Source organism: Limanda limanda, chromosome 14 (genome assembly GCF_963576545.1).
Source record: "Limanda limanda chromosome 14, fLimLim1.1, whole genome shotgun sequence".
NCBI classification, from domain to species: domain Eukaryota; kingdom Metazoa; phylum Chordata; class Actinopteri; order Pleuronectiformes; family Pleuronectidae; genus Limanda; species Limanda limanda.
This window is the reverse complement of record NC_083649.1, coordinates 12588896-12611172: the sequence shown is the minus strand read 5'-3', so window position 1 is coordinate 12611172 and position 22277 is coordinate 12588896. Positions and strand designations below refer to the sequence as shown.

Here is a 22277-nt window from a genome sequence, read left to right as displayed (position 1 = left end):
AACAAAAGAGTTCGATTATTATTAGGAGAACGAGGAGCAATTGTCTTCATAGGCTCCCTCAGGTTTTGGTATTTATTCAACACCGTCTTTGTGATGGAGAAAAATGAGATCTTGTGTTCTTCCTTTTTTTCTAAATGAAAAATATCTCACCTCAAGCAAACCCAACGTTTAGAGACAAAGGTGTGAAAACGTTGTTTATGGTGTTAAACACACTGTCTCGCTCTCTCTTTCCCTCTCTTTCTCTATGTTTCTCTCTCTTTCTGTGCATCAGCATGAAGATGGTGGTCGCAGGTCCATGATGGGCGACGGATCCAAGCTACTGACTCATTACCATGACGACGCCAGGACCATGTATGAGGTCTTCCAGCGAGGACTCCACATATCTGGTGGGAGCACACACACACACACGTACACGTGCACACACGCACACACACTGCGGAGAGAGGTAGCACACCCTCCGACAGTCTTGTGGCCTGACCACAAAACATCCAATCATGTCGCTGCTGCTGTAGGTAAAACGAGTCCTCTGGTTGCCAAGGGGATGGCCATCGTTGCTAGGGGTAACAGTGTCAGGGCTCACAGCCTGGGAGTTAAAGAGGAGACTGTAAGGGAGGAAGTGACTGACTCACAATGCAGAGGTACTTTTCTGCTCCGACCACACCTGCTCGTGAGAGAGAGAGAGAGACTCCATCCTTGTGCTTTATAAGTTAGTTTCACATCACCTTTTTTATATAATGTATTTTTATAATCATATTAATCGAAGGTTAAGATCAACAAAGCAGCACAAGGAAATAGCAGCACAAGGGGTAAAATGTAGTAAGAACAAAAAAAAGGAATAAAAACAGAAATACTTTTTAAAATAAACAAACCTGTTTTTTAAGTGTGTAAAATAAAGAGGGTTGTGTAACCTGGGTGCTGTGGCGTTATGCAGGCTGAGGACACGCAGAGCTTTTGTGTGTCACTTTTTTGTGTTACAACTACCACAAAGGCAACCTATTTATTTTCAGTTTAGCCAAATGCATCACCCCTGAAATCCAGATCATGTTGATAAGCAGACCTGGTGATTTCCATTTGAACTATAACAATCTCATTTTATTATTAAAATGAATGAAAAACACTGCATTCAAATTAAACGTTTCACTAAATCATTTTTAATGGATAGTATGAAGAAATGTAAAAAACGTGAAAAACATCTGTCATTAAAGCCATGAATTATTCAAGGACTCTGTATATCCCTGCTGGTTTGGGAACAATGAAGGCTCTAATGTTACATAAAATCTGTTTCATATATTTGAACACTAACACTCGTCTCATGTCTCATTGTGTGTTGAACAGGTGATGGACCTTGCTTGGGATCGCGGCTCCCGAACCAGCCTTACAAATGGCTGTCCTACAAAGAGGTTGGTGACATGTTGGCTCCTTGTATTGACGACAGCTGCTCTCAAAGCTCAGAACAAGTTTACCAGAGGCCAAAACCCTAATGAAAGCTCCTTAGTCTTGTAAAAAACAAGAGTCTGGGTAGCTTTCAAAGTTGCTTCATTATTTAAAGATCTTTTTCATTATCTTAACATGTTATTACCTTGTCATAAACATAAATGTCACTCATCATTATTATCTTCCTTGTGACATGTGGCGTTTGGAAAGCTGTGTAAGTCAACACTTGTGTTGTGTGGTTTGCAACCTGTGCAGCACAGCAGCCATGAAACCAAATCAGACTCTATTAGGGAGAACAGCAAACGTGAATACACGTCTACGTACATAGGGGTGGTGTTGTAGAATTTCTTACAGCTAGTGCAAGCCTCTCCTAAATACAATAAAAACAATCTTAAAATAGAAATATGACGATGTTATAAAAGATTAATGAGGTCAATGAGTCACTGGTGAACAATATGCAACATCTCAAACATGACATTATTTGATCAAGTATCAAAGTACAAGTGCACTTATCAATATTTGCTGATCTAACCCAGAGGCGATAAGTTGAGCGCAATGTAACATCAATCACGAGCGTTTGTAAATGTGTGTCCACAAAACCTTCCACAGCCCTCGAAGCAGAGTCAGGTTCCAGTGAATCTTTGAACAATAGACATTGTCTGACGTGTTTTAGAGAGTCACAAGTACTGTGGGGGTGGGAGGCAGGTTTTTTTTTAAGTGATGTAATTTCGCTGTAAGTTGATTTACAGTGGAATTACCTACAACACTTGTCAGCAGCATCATGTCAGACGTCCGGGTGGAAGTCTTTTCTTCTTTCCCCGAGAAAGCCGGATTAGTCTGGACTTGTTTGCCGTCTCATTCAGAGAGAAGGAATCTGTGTCTGTAATATATCCTCAATACAGGTTGGAAAACAGTGCGCCCCATACTATGACACAGAATCAATATCCACTCTTTTTTAATTGTCACCGCTGGACACTTTATTTGCTGTTACATTGCAACACACTCACAAAGCCACACACCAAACAAGAAGAACTCCTGCCTTGTGCTGTAGTGTCTTCTGGCTCAGTTTTTGTTCTACATGGTCCAATGTGCCGCTGTCCCTTCTCCCCCCCCCCCGCAGGTCACAGCCCGAGCCGAGCATCTGGGCTCCGGCCTGCTGCACCAGGGCTGCCAGCCGGACCCCAACCAGTTCATCGGAGTGTTTGCCCAGAACAGGCCAGAGGTGACTCTCACTCTTTGTCTCACGATAGGGGTTCATGATATAAACACATGTACTACACACTGTCCTGCTCATTAACCTGTATGTATAAGATGAAAAAAAAATTGGCCTAAATTGTAAAAAAAATACTATATATATATATATATATATGTAGGGCGATATGTTTCATGTATATTTAAGTCCTCCCTCTGTTAAAACCGTTTTTTAGACATGTCTTTTTAATCTGATAAAAGACATGTATGAACAAAATACCATGAATGAGTTTTTCCACAGCAGTAAAGAAACGCCAGTCGGAGCTATGAATAGAATCAGACAGTTTGTGATGTCACATCGGAAACAAAGCTGTGAGGGAGGGGAGACAGGGGAACAGGGGGTCATGGAATGAGGAAGGTGGAATGTTACATTAAAGCCATTTCAAGGCCATGAGAGGAATTTCAATTTTGAGGAACACCAGAGAGGTTCAAGGGGTTGTAATAAACTACTGGAGCGGGACAGGCTTGTGTTTAAATGTTTCAGTCTTTACCCGCTAACCTTTGACCTTTGACCCCTGGCTTGTGTGTGATTGTAGTGGATCATCTCAGAGTTAGCATGCTACACCTACTCCATGGTGGTGGTTCCCCTTTATGACACTCTGGGCCCGGACGCCATACGGTTCATCATTAATACTGGTAAGAGCGCACACACGCACACACACACACACACACACACACACACACACACACACACACACACACACACACACACACACACACACACACACACACACACACACACACACACACACACACACACACACACACACACACACACACACACACACACACACACACACACACTTTTCAATGCTGTATGACAGCACTACTCAAACATATGGAAACCCATTTCTGCCAGTAAATAAAAAAAACAAGATGAATGCTTGGTCAAAATTATAAAATGAAGAAGTCCAAATTAAAAGATAAGAAGTCCAAATTATGATTTAAGATCTAAACATTTTTGAGTTTTGAAGTCATAATTTAGAGAGTTTTTCTCGATTATGATTCATAGGCAAAATGGAGATTAGCTTCCATACTGACTACTACGAATAGAGTCACTCTTTATTCACTGGAGTGAATCACAACTTAATGAGTTTTTATTAACAGGTTATTCAGTACACGTCGTGTCTGGCCTTTTAAGCAGCTCATCAGTTTGACTGACTAGATTTTTGCAGCAGATCTCCACTTTTTGCCAAATCCATGCACAGTGTGTTCCCTGCTTCCTAAAAGCTTATTCAATGACCACAAACGTTACAGACACAATTATACAACTAGTGTTTTTATGTTTGAACTGAGCTAAATAAAAGTGTTTGAGCCAGAAATTGACCTAACTGAAGATAGCCAACCCAAACCCACATCTGGGTTGTTTTTTGTTCTGTTTTGTTTTTCTTATTCTGCCAATAATCACACAAGGGTCCGTATGCTCTTGTGTGCTCGTGTCATTTCAGCGGACATCTCCACGGTCATCTGCGACAAAGTAGAGAAAGCTCAGGTGCTAATAGATCACGTGGAGCGGAAGGAGACGCTGGGCCTGCGAAGAATCATCCTGATGGACGCCTTCGACAACGCCCTGGTGGAGCGCGGCAGGGACTGCAGCGTCCATGTGCAGGCCATACAGGAAGTGGAGGTGAAAAAACAATCCCTGTGGGTCTGGTGGGGGAAATGGATCAGTCACAGTCTTGAGAAGTATGTCTTACGGTCATATACATGTATGGGTGCATATGAAAGGGCTGCAGTCTTACACAGAGGCTCGAAAATACTTAAACGTATATATGTGAATGAATCCAATCAGGATTTCTCATACACACCCCGAAAGCTTTGAGAGGAAGCACTGCTCACATTTAAATCTGCACAATAACACCATAGCCTATGTGAAGAAAAAATTAAAACTCCTTAGATGAAAATGCCACTAATTGCTTTTAATCTCAAAGCAAACCCGTGATCAAATTCAGTTTGGGAGTGAAACCACATTTATATCCACTGTATTACTCGCACTGATTAATAACAGTCCTCTTAGTGTGTCAGATTTTTTAAAATCAAGATCCATGAATTATATCTTGGGAAATCTTTGAAGATGTCAAACAAACGCCTCATCTCTCATAAAGAAAGGAATTGTTGGACCTGCCCCTTTGTTCAGGTCTGTGCCAACATTGAAAGGGTTCTTTCATTTCATATCCTTCCACCAAGTTCCGTGGAAATGTGTGATCCTGCTGAAACATAACACACCTCCACATACCTCCACAAATTCCGAGCCCCATGCGCATTAATAAGATACACATTCACACAGGCCTCTGTAAATCCGTCAGGTAAGGGGATTGTTGCCAATGGTTAATCCAAACCGTCAGTGAAACAGATTTTAAAATGACTGAGTCACCACAGTGTAGTCAGCAAAGACACGGCCAGTAACAGCAAATTTGGAAACGCACCCAGCACGCTCTGGAATTCTTTGGCATGTCAGATGAGATCTTTATTGACTCATCCCGACTGCATGGAATCTGACCGACGTGTCCTGTCACACACAGAGTGCACATTAACATGGCCCTCTGTGGCTGATGTGGGTATTTTTAGTATATTCACTGCTTGTAATATAATAGGTAGAATGGGAGTAGCTGACAATCACATGTACATAATTGTAATTTCTCTGCGATGACCAACCTCAGCGTGACACCCTGCCTTCATGGAACTCAAACGACTTATTGTAAATGCTGCTGAGCTCGGTCTCTCTATGAGCAGGCCTCTGAGCATGTTTACTCTCCGTCGACATGGCTCCACATGGTGACCGGACGATGACTAATCATTAATGATCAGATCAAGACTGACTCACATTTATTTTTAATTTTATTTATCCTTTATTTAAAAAAGAAAGGTCCCATTAGGTCCCATTATCTCTTCTACTAGGGCAAGATGGGCAGCAATGAAGTGTAAGTTTCAAATATAAGTACAAGCAGGGACATATTACACACACACACAAAAGATACAAAAACACAGAACAAACATGGAAACACGTATGAATCGGTAGAAACTATTGCTGCCATTCTCGATTCAAGAAGGGCAGCATCAGATCTCAGGGAAATAACACTGAGGCTACGCTCAATAATGATATTTTAATGGTATTTATTTATCTGAGTCATTTTTCTGTCCTCTCAGGCTCTGGGCAGAGAACACTACAGAAAACCTATAGTAAGTATTAATTCACAACTCTCTACTGTGCAACAACATTTAAAATCTAATCTGAAATATCTCCTCAACTATTAGATCATGGATTAGATGGATATGAATTCATCTTGTGTTTGTAGAAACTAGAAGAAGTACTTGACTGAGTTGGATGTCTTTAGATTAACATTGATATTTTTCTTTTCTCTGCAGCCACCAGCACCAGACGACTTGTCCATTGTCTGTTTCACCAGTGGAACCACAGGTATCAATTGATTAAATTATGAATAACCTGATTCATTTGTGTTTGCGCTAAGTAAATTAAAAAATGGGAACATGTGCAGCGCAGTTTAGTGGTTAACAGCACAACTAGTATTTTTCCTGTGACCATTTTTTCTAATTTTCTATTATGTTAATCACTTTTAATGGGAAACAGAAACAAAAATACATGATGTGTGCTCAATGTCTAGGAATGCTAAATTTAGATGAAAATACTGGCTGTGTGCATCCCAATGCAAATGGTGCACTGTGCAATATCAAGAAACAATATAGTTATTTGTTTTCTATGTATTCCTTGTTTTGGGGGCATATTACCTTCAGCACCTACACTTTACCTGACCAGAGACTGCTCCATTTTATTATCTATTTTCTATGTAATTTATGCAAAGAGTTTACTGCAGACATCAAAACATGTGGGCGGGTCACTTCCCACATGATGTCTGATCGATTAAACACTCGCCCGCATTATTCGTTGCCAGGTTGGACAAAACAACCTGCTGTCAAGGACACGCCTGTGCTAGAAATGAAAGGTTTTTTGTAAAATTCTTTTCCAGGTCAGTGGCCTGACGGTATTCTCACCTCACAGCCTGCTGAGTTAAAAAGTCAAAGCGTAAACACTCCGCTGGCCTCGCAGGGAGCTGCACACATGTCTCACTAATAACAGAAAGAAGGTGGCCGCTGAATCTGTCACCTGCCCTTTGCTCGGTGGATACAGCGTGTCACCGTCAACACAGGCAGGTCCAGGCAGCGTGCCAGTTCAGACTGGGATTGCTGAGAATGAAAGGCATTTACAGTAATTGATGGTAACGATAAAATCAAGTTGGTCACTGTTCAAAATGTTACATTTGAAAAGCATCTTAAGACGTGTAATATGCACAAAAATGGCCCATCCAGGGGTTTATGGAACCCCACTGTTTAGTTGAATAAGATTAATAACAGCTGAAATCTATGCAGAGCAATTCTATTATCAATGCTTTGACAATTGTTTTCTTAAGACTGCAGTTTTTAAATCCAATACATTGATACGGATGAAAGCAAACCACAGGGCAGCTCTTGCTCCTCCATTATGCCTTGAAATAATAATTATAATTACAATAATTATAATGATAATAGTACTAATAATAATACTTTGTGAGGTGGAACTGGCAGATGAGCAATTAGTACAATCCAGTTTGGTCCGGGGAGAAAGACAGGAAAGACTAACTGACATCTTTTTCTTGTGTCGGTCACAAACATGTTCGGTTGTATGTCTATTTTCCTAAATACAAAGTACAAAAAACCAATCCAGTTTCATCACATTAGCAGATTAAATTGATATCAACAGAATAAATGACCCTCTCCCTCTATTGATCGTATAAACGTACACATCTGGACCCCCCGGCATGATCTGACATGTAGAGCCATTGTCTCCTCCCCAAAACCAACCCCTGCTACCAGCAGACAAGGGAACCAAAGCCAGGTCGTGTGAGGACACACTGGTGTCAGTTTACAAACGACTCAGGGTTCCACTGTTGTGCTGCAAACGCTGCCACCTGCTGGCACTGAGGGAGACAGCCCGCCACCGCTCCATTACTCAGGTCCAAGTTTCCTCCCATCACTCTGCATTTCCCAAGAAACTTGTCTGCAGCTGTGTGAGTCACACAACAGGTTCAGACACAGGAACTTGGTTTATGTAAGAGTCTTTAGATCCCTGTTTGTGTTTGTGTATGAGTGTGTGGGTGGTTGTGTGTGGGTGTGTGTGTGGGTGTGTGGCATCAAGGAATTCGATGACATGACAGTAACTGAGAAGGTCATTTTGGTCTTTAGTAGGAAATGCCTAATCAGTATTACAGGGATCTCTGTCAGATGGCTTCAGTCTTCAGTTTATGTGAGTCGTTATTCAGATGTGTATTTAAATGTTTTACAGGCAAACAAAACAATATTCACAGATTTGAATATCTCACACTATTGCAGCTTGATTTGGGAAATAATGCAAATAGTAGCATCAACTCAGCATTTATACATCATGTGTATATGTGAGTAAAGATATCAAATGCTCTGGTCCATTAAAGCAACTCTTGCATTGCCGTTTCTAACCCGGCCTGTGTGTTTGGCCTGTGGCGATGCTAGTTGCATCTGTTCTCTCTGAAACTTTAAATGTGACCTGCAGTTATTGAGCCTTGTTATTAAGACATGCTGCAGGACTCCGAAAAGCCAAAGATGTGTTCACCTGTTCGCCAGAGTTTCACTTCCGTCATGTGTGTCTTCTGTGTTTGTTCACACAGGAAACCCGAAGGGTGTCATGCTCACCCATGGGAACGTAGTGGCGGATTTCTCAGGCTTCCTCAAAGTCACAGATGTGAGTGACCCTTGATTATTTTTTGTCACTTTGATATCATCCAGTATCATTTATAACAAAGTGATTCATTAGACTGTGTGTGTGTGTGTGTGTGTATTCTGCTCCATGCCTTGTTTTCATTAAATTCACAGTTGTTGCGAAATCCTTTTTATGGCCATTTGATTGAGTCTCCCTTTCTTCTCTCCTGCAGAAAGTCATATGCCCAAACCAAGACGACTGCCTCATTTCCTTCCTCCCACTGGCTCACATGTTCGAGAGACTCATTGAGGTAATTGGGCTGAATAGAGATGTGCCACCGCAGGATTGCAGCAGTTATAGATCAGAATGTGTTCATGATATTCAAGCTGTTAGGATACTAGCGGGTCAGAGGAAGGATCAGCAGCGTGACAAGGAAGGTGGGTGGAGAGAGAGATAGAGAGAGAGAGGGAGAGGGACACTCCTTTTCCCTTTCCTTTTTAAGTTTCGTTTTCCAACTCATGGGGATAAATGCCATGCCAGGCTTTTTCAAACAGTGGAGCCATGTTGCATCATTTCCTAGTCTAAAGAAGCACACACTCTCATACAAACACACAGACACAAACAGACACGCACAAGCACACACACAAGCAGATGTCTGATAAAATTCACATCCAAATGGCCTGTTATTGAAAAAAAGTAATGTTATCACAGGAAACCAGACAACCTATTTAAAAAGCATGGCAGGGAGCTATTTACTGTGAAACCACGGGTTTATCTGCAGCTGGTCACAGTCGCATTTCAACGGAAGTGCTATTCAGGACAGCTGCACAAACTTGTGTGTGGGTGGGTGGGTGGTTCAGGTATTATTCATTTGTGGGGACCCAATCTATTTACACATCAGCAACAACAAAACAAATCCCCATATTGTAAAATATTAGTTTAAGGCGAAGACTTGTTTTAAAGTTAGGTTATGTTTCTGTGTAAGTCAAGGTAAATGTTAGGAGTTACTTTTCGGGTTATGCACGTTGTAGTTAATTTTAGTCTCCAGCGAATGACATCACGGTATCTCTTTAAATCCTCTGGAGTCACGGGTGTGTGTTTGTGTGTGTGTGTGTGTGTGAGTGTGTGCGTGGGTGCCAGTCGTGCTTTATCAGGTCAAACGAGTGTGGTACATGTGCCTGCAAAACACTGCAGGGTTGATAGCGACGCAAGACTCCCAGGAAACCACCTTAGTTCCCCATAAAGTGGCGCATCAGATTACACAACAGGAGTCTCACGCTTACACTCACACAAACACAGCACACTTATTGTCTCACATCGGATGGAAAATGTCTCAATCAAACGGTGGAAAAAGAGGGTGGACCTTCTGCTTCTGTGTAATTGTTTCATACTTTTTCAGTCTACAAAAGTGTCCCAATCTGTAATAGCTCAGATTTTGAATACAGAAGTTTTCATTCAAGGGTTCAGTGTGTAAGATTTAGGTGAAAGGGATCTATTGGCAGAATTTAAATATTTTATAAAATATTTATAAAATATTTATAAAATATTTAAATAATGAATATTAAATAATCCTAGTGATGTTTTCACGGGTGTGTTTTATCTAAATTGTACAAATTGTTGTTTTATTTACCCTAGAATGGGCTCTTTTTATTTAAATACTTTATATTTACATCAAGAGTGGGTCCTCTCTACGGAGGCCACCATGTTTTTTAGAGTGGCCCAAACTGGACAAACTAAACATATTTTGGGTTTTTATGACAACTGAAGGCTACCACAGGTTCTCCTTGTGTTTGGAAGGGGGGGCGAGATGAGGGGTACCCAGCTGCAACATGCAACTTCACCACTTAATGTCTCTAAGTTCTACACACTGAACCTTTACGTATCCTCCTTGTCAGTTTGTACTAAAACCTCCTCTTGTGTGTCCAAGTTCAAGTTGCAGCAGCATTTGCAATCCCTGAGAGTTGCTGATACGTAATCAGTACTTCAGCTCATATATAGTATTAAGGCCAATTTATGCCTCTCCGTTTTTTCTATTACGGACAGATAAGACCGCCCTATCCGTCGTGAAACGCCCTCTCCGAATGCTTCGGACAGCTTTTCGTACACGTCTGATTTTTCTAACTATCCGTCTTCATGTTGGAGACCCGACGGACCGCTCTTGGCTGTGATTGGTCCACGAACGACATCATTTCCGTATGACGTCATTTCCGTATGACGTCATTTCCGTATTTCCGGACCTCAAACTTCCTGTTTACATTTTAGCAACAAACACGAACACAACTATGATTCTACGATTAATGTGACGTGTGTGTTAAGCCAGCGGAGTTGTCCGGCTGACGGTGGCTCGTTAGAGCACTGAGGGCATGTGTGCACGGTCACATACGGTTATAACGAGCTTTCAAAACGGCGCTAGCAGGCTAGGCTAGCGGGCTAGGCTAGCCACCATGCTAACTGCGGTGGTAACAGTGCAAGAACCCGCCGTCACGACTTTAATTCCACTTCTATCATGACACTGTTTCTATAATACCGTCAGGTTAGAAGCAAACACTGGATAGTAGTTGTTAGTGCCGGGAGTCACTGCTGACTGTGTGTGGAAGCTGGGGGGGAGCTAGCTCCTGGTAGCTTCTAGCTACATGTAGCCTCAAGCAGATTCAAGCTGTGGAATCAGCAACACAGTTCGGAAACAAGACCGGGGAACCGCTGCGCTAAGAAACGATTACATCAGCATCTTGACACGCTGGGTGTCACTTTATTTAGATCTGTTAGTTGCCATGGTTCAGTGTGTGGGACGCAAGCTAACATGTAAACAGAGACACGTGGACTTCTTCTTCCCAAATGGGGTAGGCTTCTCTGAGCTCGTCTTCCGTTGCGCCACCTATGGGTTTGGCGGGGAATTGTTTTTAGACGGATAGTAGTCGGAGAAGTAAAAATCAAAAAGACTCTTCGTCCCCTGCTGAGACCTCTCCGAGAAACGGACACGTAGTAGTATATAAGAGCCTTTAGTAGTCAGAGGTCTTACTGATTAGATGATCTTTGCTGAGTATTGAGTCACTAGTTTAGCTAATAACTTGTGTTATTCCTCTTTTAACATAGTGTTTCCATTTAATGCTACTTTCGAAATTTATATTTCACCACATATAATATCGCTACATTTACCTGAAAAAATAAATAAATATTTTAAGACTAAAAAAGCAGTTGGTCGATAACCAAGGTGGGCTATGCAAGTATTATATAATTAAGAATTATGTAATGTTCTGGAATATAAGTTGCAAATTTGAAGAATGTTTCCTACAAAATAGGACAAAATGTTTTCTATTATGAATTTATTACTATTATAATGTTACTAGTTTTGTTTCATATTATTAATAGTTAGTATATGACTGTATGCTAAAGTATTTTGCTGGTATGTGTTATTGAGCTCTTTCCAGCATGGGAGTATTTTATGGGTCAGATCATCTGTGTGTGGGGGGGCTGAGTGCTCCCAGATGTTTGTTGTAAATCTGTCATGGTCACTATCAGCCCAACCGGCTGGGGCTTTCTTTGTTTTGTTTTTTTAAATGATACAAAAAAGGAAGTTTTACTGTTGTTTTAGGGAATCTCCGCTCACACTCTGAATATTCACTGTACTGTACAGTATTTATTTTTATAATCTTCTACCTCAGGCCGACCCTTTGGAGTTTTAAATAAACGCGACATTCGAACCAGTTACAGCTGTACAATTCTGTCATATATAAATTAGAATCCGCAATAATGCTTTTACATCAAGACTTTAACTACATTTAGCTGTGAATACTTGGCTTTACTTGTACTTTACATGGTTCGTTTGCTTTAGTAGGATGAGTAATTTTAGTCACTGATGGTAACAATGACTGTTTAGTGTCTTCCATACACTAAAACTGAAAACAATATTGTGCAATATAAAAAGTCAGGTTCCTCTTTTGGCTAAGTGACATGGGACTTGAAAGTGTGACATTAGACAAATGATGACTGATGCACACACTGGTATTTCACATGACAGCCCAACAACTGTTTATTGAACCTATTTATTATGTCTGATCCTGTGTGACACATCCTGTGGAGTCAGGTGTTAATACGGCCACTCAGCACTGTGCACAGAATGTTATAAACATAATTATAAAATGTTCTCTCTAATGCAATTGTGACACTGTTTAAAAAAAAGTATAATGTAAATGAATTGTACTGTCTTTCAGTATATGCCAGACAGCTGACTGTGTTATGTGTCTGTCTCTGCAGTCTGTGGTCTACTGCCATGGAGGACGGATCGGATTCTACCAGGGCGACATCCGCCTCCTGCCAGACGACATGAAGACCCTGCGGCCAACCATTTTCCCTGTGGTGCCTCGACTGCTCAACCGCATGTACGACAAGGTGAGAGGAGCGTCTCGGATTATTCAGTTCACTTTGGTTTTCTCCATACATAAAAACACCGGCTATGACAATTATTGACCTAAGACGGCGATTTGGGGTTTGAAAATCAAAACTACTTCTATATATGGTTACCAAAACCAATCTGAGTGCTTTGTCGTTTGCAGATTTTCAGCCAGGCTAACAGCCCACTGAAGCGCTGGCTGCTCAACTTCGCTGCAAAGAGAAAAGGTGCTGAGGTCAGCAGCGGGATCATTCGCAGCGACAGCATCTGGGACAAAATCTTCTTCAGTAAGATTCAGGTAAATGGCGTTGTCTCTCCCCCAGAGATAAAAAAACAAGACATATAATCAGACTTGCTACATTAGCTGCTGATAAAATCATATCATTAATACATAGTTTGCACAGGAAAGTCTCATTTGAGTCGATCCCAGCTGCTCATTCACTTCTGTGCATTTCTAAAACAGATGATTTCCGATTCTTTCATGATATTTATTGGACGTAGCATGTTGAACCATCCTGCTAATGTTGAGATGGAATGACGCACCTGTTAGATACTAAAGAGACGCTTTTCAATGTCACTTACAGTCAGACAGGTCAGCTGCAATGAATACTCAGCTCAGATAATGTCCCTTTGAGTATTTACAAAAACGAAAAAAGATTCAAATGATTGAATTTAAGGCTTTTTTAGTTCTATAATCTAATTTTCACCCATTCCTTAAAATCTAATATAAAAAAAGCAGCTGTAAAAGACGAGTTTTTCACTGTTGTTTGAAACATCTTGCAACTGACCCCTGTGCAGTTAGATTATCCTGTGAAAACATAGAATCAAATCTCAAGTTTCCCACTGTGGTAAATATTTCCGGCTAAATTAAACTCAGCTAATCGGCTTCATCAGGACTGTGGGGGTGTGGTGTGTTTAGAAACCAGTGACAAATGAACAGAATGGTCATCAGATATCATCAGAGGAGCCACTGTGAGAAGAGTTCAGGGAACAAAAGCTACTTAAATATGTAAAATTTGTAAGAAATAGCAGAACAGTTCTAATCTCAACTCTTATTGAACTGACTGAGGAAACAGAAACGTTTTCAAGGTCTTTAAAGCTCAATACTCCATTTGTTGTAATCCATTGTCAACAATATATTCTTGGATTTTTTTTTCATGATTGTTACCATTGTTATAATAAAATATTAATAATGGGTATATTGTTGTACGTGTATATTTATAATAATATGCTTTCTCTGTGTATAGGCCAGCCTGGGAGGAAGGTTGAGGATGATTATAACAGGGGCAGCTCCTACCTCGCCCAGTGTCCTGGGATTCCTCAGAGCAGCTCTGGGATGCCAGGTCAAAGACACACACACACACACACACACACACTAACACACACACACATGCACATGCACAGCAGGCAGCAAACAGCAGGCAGCAAACAGTTGTGAACAGCAAGCCAACCACTTTGTTCACCACCTGCTCAGCTGCACATGGCAGACAGACACCATGAGCGTCTAGCTGGTGAACTTTGTTTAACATTTACCAGATAAAGAGCCAAAAGTATCCCTCAGGAGTTGATAAAGAGACCAAAACAGGATTCTTAATGAATGTCTATGTTGCTCTGTAACTGCACGACGTCTAAACATGCAGCTCTATGCCAACAAGCTCCTCATATCTACTGAAAGGTTGATGATAAGCAATGAGGCACACATAACCTATTTCTGCTGCCACCATGTGGCCATAAACAAATCTAAGGCTAAGACTGAACCAACAACAGTCCTGTTCTTAAGAAGGTGTCAGATAAACATCACAAAGATGGATACTGAAGTAGCACCAGCATACACTGATAGATGTGTTCCTTAACCACACATTCACATATGAATACAGTTTGTGAGTGCATGCATGTCCTTTACACAATCTTGTTTGTGTGTAGGTGTACGAGGCGTACGGCCAGACAGAGTGCACAGCTGGCTGCACCTTCACCACACCTGGAGACTGGACGCCAGGTGAGCCGGCGTTTATGCAACAGACTGAGAAAAGATCCTTATCTGTGCCCGACTCACTCGGCCTGTTTACTCAACCACAGGCTCGGTTCAAAGGTCTAAAAGTAGCATTTGACTCCCATAGTGACACAGCGTTTCATATGAAGTCACTGTCTTTAAAGGAATTCTGTTATCACTGCTGCTGCTGCTGCTCAGCCTGAACCCGCCTGCCATCAAAACTGTGCCAGTGGGGGGGCCGCACGTCTTATCAGCCTGATGATTGATTAACAGATTGCCCTCAGCAAAACAAGCAGGACGTGAGGGTTGTATACAGTAGGGGAGGGTGAGACAGATGGAGAGAGAGAAGCTGCCGGGCCACATTAGTCTGTAAAAGTAGTAGAGTTCAGGCCAATGCCAACATCAACAAGCGGGTTGACGTTCATCATCTGTGATTACTGCCGCTATTTACCTGGCAGGTTTCTGCATTGTTGGTTTAAGCCTTTTGGCATTGATGGGGATTTTCCATGTCGATGAGGTTTACACTTAATGAGGGCACTCATTCAAAAATAAGTTTATAGACAAAGTCAAAACACAATAAGGCAGTGCATTTTAAAACTGTAGTATTTCTCAAAAACGAATTATTTTGTTATTATTGAATGTATATAATAGGACTTTATTATATTTAATAATGAAAATAATCCTCATTATCATGTAAAAGTAATAACAAATGTGGAATAGTTCATGTCATATACTTTTTTACAAAATATTTGCATTCGAAAATAAAACTAATTAATAATTATAGGGTTTATTTATTTGCTACACACTATTTCCTCAAACAGTTACTGATTAAAAATGTAATGTCTACCCTGAACATTTTAAAAAGATAATTCTGTTGGAAACACACAAAAAAATAGCTTTCTTAGATTAAAGTTAAAAAAAACTTAATTTAAGTGTGTTTTACCAATTTAAGTTAATTTGTTGGTAAATAACTTTATTTTTTTTCAGAATATATCTAAATACAAAATGTTTGTCACTCAACAATAGTTTGATCTCAGTTTGGTGAAAAGAGATCCACATTAGTTTTGCACTGAGAAGACGTGTTAGACTATGGATTGGTGAAGGGACCAGTTTTAGAACGACTTGTCAATGTGAACACAGGATACATGAGAACTTGATAATTCTAAGATGGCGTCCTGTCCGTTCCAGTGACAGTTGTTTGCCTCCACAATTTAAAAAAAAAAAAACTTCTAGAGAACAACTGTAACATGACATCACAGCTCAGTGCTCTTCCTCAGGGCCTCATGAACATGCCAACACCTGCTCAGTAACATTAGTTTCCACTCTATTGGCAGAACTGAAGTGACTGTTTTGTATTAAAAGGCTCAGTAAGAAAACCACAGTGAAAACGTCATCGCTTTTTAATTACATCCACTCTCCTGAGAACAGGGTGATGAGTCAGGACTTTAGTAGATGTGTAAATGTCCTCTTAAGCCACATAATTGCTTAAAAATAACCACGCAAAAAGTAAATTATTTCTCTCTTTATCATCTTCATTTACTGCAGATGTTTCAACAACTGCACAAAACACGAGACTTTAAAATCTGTTGCCTACACGTGATTTCAAACAATGTTATATACAACACTTAAAACTAAATGAACTGACATTCCTCAGATACAGTGGCAGGAGTAAGTGGCATTCGTTTTTTATGATCCTTTGATATAATCTTTGATCTTCACGTTCACATATTTTTAGGGAGGAAAGACAGCTGAACCAAAAAGGACACAGACACCATACTTGTTGTCTGACCACATATCAGAAAAGAACCACTAACACGAATGGCAGCTGGTATGTGCCCCTGCCTGTCGTGCCACTTACAGCAGGCTCAGTAATTTAGGACAATTAGATAACACTTACCATTTAAATTCAGGCTAGCATTGCCCCCTACTGCTCAGTTCTCATATTGCATGAGATATCTGGATCTATGGGGAAACGTATCTTACTTCTCTTCTCTCTTTTCTTTGAGTTTTTCCTATCCTGTCTAACTCTTTTTTCTCTGTCTGACTGACAGGTCACGTCGGAGCTCCGCTGCCATGTAACATCATCAAACTGGTGGACGTTCCTGATAAGAACTACTTTGCCTCTAAGGGAGAGGGAGAGGTGAGCAGCATGATTTTGAAAGACAGAAATGTACATATTGCACATCAGCTGTATAATGAGGGTATATGTGTGTGTTCAGTGAGAGTTTAAGATCATGTGATCATTGGAAATTTGACAATGCCACTTTGATTGGAAGACACAAGGCCAGACACAAGATGTGGAGCTGAAGGGAAAATCACGATAAACACAAATTAGAAAACCTAACCTCAAATAAGAAAAGATGATAACACATAAGAAAACACAACATCAAATCACTATGACAGCATTTTCGTCAGTATTAAAAAGACGAACAGTGCGTCCGTCCAATCAGCAATTTTAATGTGTTTCGTCCTTTGTTGTTTGTGATTTGACGTTAAGATTTGCACTTCAGGGCCACAATCAAGATGTGAATTTTTGGGGGAAAATATTACCAGAGCAGAAAGAATTAAAAAAGATATGATATGTAACCTTTTCTAATCTTCCATCTAGGTTTGTGTAAAGGGACCAAACGTGTTTAAGGGCTACCTCAAAGACCCAGAGAGGTCGGCCGAGACGCTGGACACAGACGGCTGGCTCCACACCGGAGACATCGGCAAATGGTTACCTGTAAGAACCTGCGGATTACATTGGACTTCAATATTTACTTATTATAGTCAAATATGTTGCACCTTGCATTTGTTGGAGGAATTTTCACCCTGTTCTCAACCTCATGTCTCGTTTAGAACGGCACGCTGAAGATCATCGACAGGAAGAAGCATATCTTCAAGTTGGCGCAAGGCGAGTACATCTCCCCGGAGAAGATCGAGAACATCTACATTAGGAGTGAACCTGTGGCGCAGCTGTATGTTCATGGAGACAGTCTGCAGGTAAGGACAAAATCAGACTCACACACACACAGACAAACACATGCACAGTATCCTAATGTTCTATTGACCTTAACATTGGCTCTTAGTTGTTTTTACACCATATCTTCATGGGTAAAATCTTTTGACCTTTTCTCCTTGTGGTCATTTTCCCTTTGCAGTCCTGTTTGGTGGGGATTGTGGTTCCTGACCCTGAAGTAATGCCTGGGTGGGCCAAGAAGAAAGGCATGCTGGGTACCTACAAGGACCTCTGTAAAAACACGGTAGGTGACACATGGTTCAGACTTTTGTGAGATACGATCAAGCTTCAGATAAAGTTGTTAATGACAGATGCTGAGAAAATGAAGTTTGAGAAAGAAAACTTTCCTTTTTTTTGGCAACAGGAGCTAAAGAAGGCAATCCTTGAAGATTTAGTGCGTTTGGGCAAAGCCAGCGGCCTCCACTCGTTTGAGCAGGTAAGCAGGGAAAAATCGTTTATTTGCTGCATCATTTTCTTCGTGTCTTTAAGCTATCAGATGATTTATGAATACATCTTTGTAGGGTCAGAGTTTTCACAAATTGCTCCAGTGGAGTTACAGTGGTCTAACCAAAGCCTGTGTTTTAAGATGGTTGCAGTGTAGGTCATGAACGCTGCTTCCTCCATGTTAGCAGAAGGGACATGGACCAAACTAAAAAGTAGTCGACAAATACATTATTTCTCAAAGATTGCTTCTGTGAGGTAGTTCTTGTCACACTGGAGTTTGTTCAAGTGTTAATTTTCCTGGTTAGTTCAGTTTTTGAGACTGACTCACTGTTGGTGGAGCACATGTCTCGACAGGACCTCGATACCGCAGCTCTGTATCAGGGATATTAAATTCCTCGATAGTGGGAGGACCTGGAGAAACGTCTTTATATAAATGTCTTGGTAAATAACAGAAAAATATTTACTCTGAAGCAAATTTGTATTTATACTGTTCTACTTATTCTTAAATCTTAATAAATATTACAGACTGTAATTTTGAAAAATGTATAAGTATAACAAATTCAGTCAGGGCAAGTTACTAACTTTCATGTTTATTTCCTTGGATAATTCCATGTTTTAAGCTGATGCCTCACAATATCACCTGAAGTCACACAAACATTCACCAATCTTTTTTATTTCCTGTATTCAGGTGAAGAACATCTACATCCACAACCAGATGTTCTCCATCGAGAACGGCCTCCTGACTCCGACGCTCAAGGCCAAGAGATCCGAGCTGAAGGAGTTCTTCAAGGGGAAGATCGACCAGCTCTACAACAGCATCTCCATGTGAAGGACTGTGGAGACCACGTTTTTTCCCTCGAGCATCTTAACACTAAGATCTGCTTTGACCGTCGACGTGCCAGCGGTCAGAGATGCTTCACCTTGGGTTTAACCTGCTTCGGGAAAGCAAGTGAAACGTGGCTCTGCTTTGTAAGATTTAACAGCAGCTAAATAAAAACAAATCAAACAAAGAAATAAAGTGAAAGGTAGTGCACAACGTTGTGTGCATGTCCTTGTTATGTATATGCATTTACTGTGTCATAATTAAATGGAACGACAGGTTTTTAAAAAAGACAGTTATTTAGCTTTTAGAATCAATAATGGAATTTATTGCTTTTCATTATGACATGAATTTTTGAAGTCAAATTTAAAAACAGAACAAAAACCCTGATGGGCTGAATGTGAGACCACAGTATGGACACATGTTGCAGTGTATCTTGTTACGACTTTTGTTCTACCAACAGAAAAAGGAAATTACTGTACTTTAGAAATTTATAGTGAGCGACCTTTTGTACCATGAAGATATTCTATCTTCTGTCGATGTAGTAATTATATATACTGCAAGATTCATCCATCCTTGAGTCTCATGCCAGCAATAATTGGCTTATTGTCCCTGTGCTGACCTGTGATTGAGGATTTTGGCACAAACAGAGTAATGACAGTGCTTCGTTTGCACTGTTGTGTAATACACCTCTTAACTTAGCTTCCTGTGTATTTGTTTTTAATGCGGCCTGGAAAATTGATGTCACATAATGAATTGTGTTATTGTCCATTAAATATAAAGTTCTCAATTTCGTTATGACACAGTGTAAACACTGAACACACATATATAAATGTGTATCGTTTTTTCTTCGTTTGACTTGTTCTCATTTTTGCCACGATTGAATCTTCCATACACCGCTACCTGCGATCCACCCCAACAAACCATCAAATGCTCCGTCCCCAGCAGCACACACTCATCAGCACTTTTACGTTGAGAAGTCCAACTCCTGTTTCCGGCTAACTCTGCTCCTCCATCAGTTTCAACCCACCAGCCTGAACACTCAACCAAAATCCACTGCTGGGCTTTGACAGCTGTGTCCAGTGTAGCCAGAGGAGAGGTGTAGATGTGAGGGAATACTGACACCCTGTGCAACCGGGGTGAACTGCATCCCCAGTGGGGAACAGTTCACCTGATCAGCTTAAGCAACATCTGAAGTTATATTGAACCCCCTCCGATTGTTGCACAATTAGACCAAAATCCACCTGTTCGAGAGCAGGATTACGATTGTAAGGAATCACTGTTGTCGACACTGTTCCACTGTGGAGCATCACAGTTTGTGTCGTGTCTCCACTCGTCTGTCATCCGCAGTTTGGCATGCATGCTCCTCGTTTATATGAAGGACTTGCCCCACTGTAACGACCATCAAAGTTCAGGCTGCACACTCGACACATTCGAATCTTTCAGTTTTTGTCCCGTCCATCTTTTGCACAGAGAGTATGAATGACAGGTAAAAGGAAAACAAACAAAAAAACAGAACACGATGCAAAAAGCAGAGCTCGGGGCAATGCATGCAGTTTGCCCTGCAGTGCTGGGACCGATAGCATTTGACTTGAAAAATGGGCAACTTATTCTTTGTGGCCATTAATAGCAGGTTTGTATACAGCTGCCCCACAGCCACCGCTGCTAGTGCAAGGCTTTGTAACGTAGGCAAAGCCGATGAATTCCACTCACCGAAAGCGAACAGAACATACATCAACTTTTAAAACAAGTAAAGAAATGATTTTTTTCTCTGAAGGGGTTTACACATAGAAATAATGTATAGGCTTTTTAAGTTGATTACCGTCCCAAAGCATAAACAATGTGGATGTACATAAATGAGGACAGCTAGATGTAAGCATATTTATTAAATCAATGGTTTGAATGGATTTTTTTCTCTCTTTTTGCGTGTAGTGAGATGAATTGTAATTATTTATTTATCTATTCTGCTGTAAAATGGAATCAGCACCATATCCTTGTAATGATTGAGTGCAGCAATAGGGATGAGGGAGGGCGGGGACTAGGAAAAAAGGGCAATGAAATAAAAGATATTCTGGAATGATTTTAAACCGGTGTCTGATTTCTTTCTTCCTGGTTTATTCAAAGCTTTTTACACACAGCTTTTGTTTTTAACGTTTCAAACAACTAGTATATATTTATCTACCTTTCAAAAATGTATGCAATTTAAATTATTTTTACAATCATTTAAAGTTGCAGTGAAATATCAGCTAAATGAAAATGTAAGTTCTTTTTAAATGGCTTCTATTCCTGTACTTTTACTTAAGGTGCTTAAAGTAAATTAATGCTTTTATACTGGATGCAACTTTGAATTCAGGAGTTAGGACAAAGTTTTTTTATACCATGGTATTTTATTCAGGTACAAGGTCTTGGTACATCATACATCCCAAGTTATCCATGTATCTGAAACGTGTATTAAGGATCAAAAGCCCAGAAGCATTAGAACCATATTCTGTCAGAATGCCTTATATTTTATAAACATATATATTTTTGCTGTAAAATCTTCCCATAGAAATCAAGACTCGAGCTGTCAAAGGAATTTAATAGTAAATTCTAGAATGTAGTGGACTAGAATTGTTCTCGACCAAAACCAGAGAGATAATATGTCACGCTCACATAATAATAATACATTTTATTTATAGGTGCCTTTTACAGCTCTCAAGGTCACATTACAAGGCACTTTACAAAACAGGAAAAAAAAGCTATTTACCAAAAAGCTCACTAAAATGAATGGTAAATATAACATGAATATTGAATGGCTGAGGTTGGATCTTGTATTCTTTAAATTGTATCTTTAATGCAGATGACTACAATAGTTCATAATCAACAAATTTCAAATAAATGAATTCTTTGTATTTATTAGGACCCGAACACTGACAGGCACTGAGAGACAGTGATGGCCTATTGAAATTGTAAGGATTATTATTATTACTTTTCAGGCAAATTAATTGGCTTTTTGAGGGCTTTAACATGCTCAAATTCTTACCAAAATTTGCAATTTAGAAAGTGGTGACAATTTACTTTTAATTTATTTTCTGTTTTATTATTTTTTGAATTTTTTGTTTGTTTTTAATTTAATCTAATTTTTTTTATTTACCTCCTGCGCAGAAGCAGACTGCGAAGATGGACAAATTATTGTGTGTGTGTGTGTGTGTGTTTGTGTGTGTGTGTGTGTGTGTGTGT

General features: G+C 40.2%; 1 protein-coding gene across 2 annotated transcripts in view; it reads left to right on the top strand.

Annotated features, from left to right (window-relative positions):
• acsl6 (acyl-CoA synthetase long chain family member 6) overlaps positions 1-21145 on the top strand; it is a 34741-nt gene extending 13596 nt beyond the window's left edge. For both annotated transcript variants that reach the window (XM_061086603.1, XM_061086604.1), the window contains exons 3-21: positions 272-386; positions 1336-1400; positions 2555-2656; positions 3222-3321; positions 4134-4312; positions 5833-5865; positions 6052-6103; positions 8382-8455; positions 8646-8723; positions 12668-12802; positions 12967-13101; positions 14051-14146; positions 14727-14799; positions 16845-16933; positions 17402-17518; positions 17635-17778; positions 17937-18038; positions 18159-18230; positions 18927-21145. In XM_061086603.1, coding sequence (XP_060942586.1) covers positions 272-386; positions 1336-1400; positions 2555-2656; positions 3222-3321; positions 4134-4312; positions 5833-5865; positions 6052-6103; positions 8382-8455; positions 8646-8723; positions 12668-12802; positions 12967-13101; positions 14051-14146; positions 14727-14799; positions 16845-16933; positions 17402-17518; positions 17635-17778; positions 17937-18038; positions 18159-18230; positions 18927-19067 — 1902 coding nt within the window. In that variant the 3' untranslated portion in view covers positions 19068-21145. The remainder of the gene's footprint in view (positions 1-271; positions 387-1335; positions 1401-2554; positions 2657-3221; positions 3322-4133; positions 4313-5832; positions 5866-6051; positions 6104-8381; positions 8456-8645; positions 8724-12667; positions 12803-12966; positions 13102-14050; positions 14147-14726; positions 14800-16844; positions 16934-17401; positions 17519-17634; positions 17779-17936; positions 18039-18158; positions 18231-18926) is intronic.
• Positions 21146-22277: the final 1132 nt, after the last annotated feature.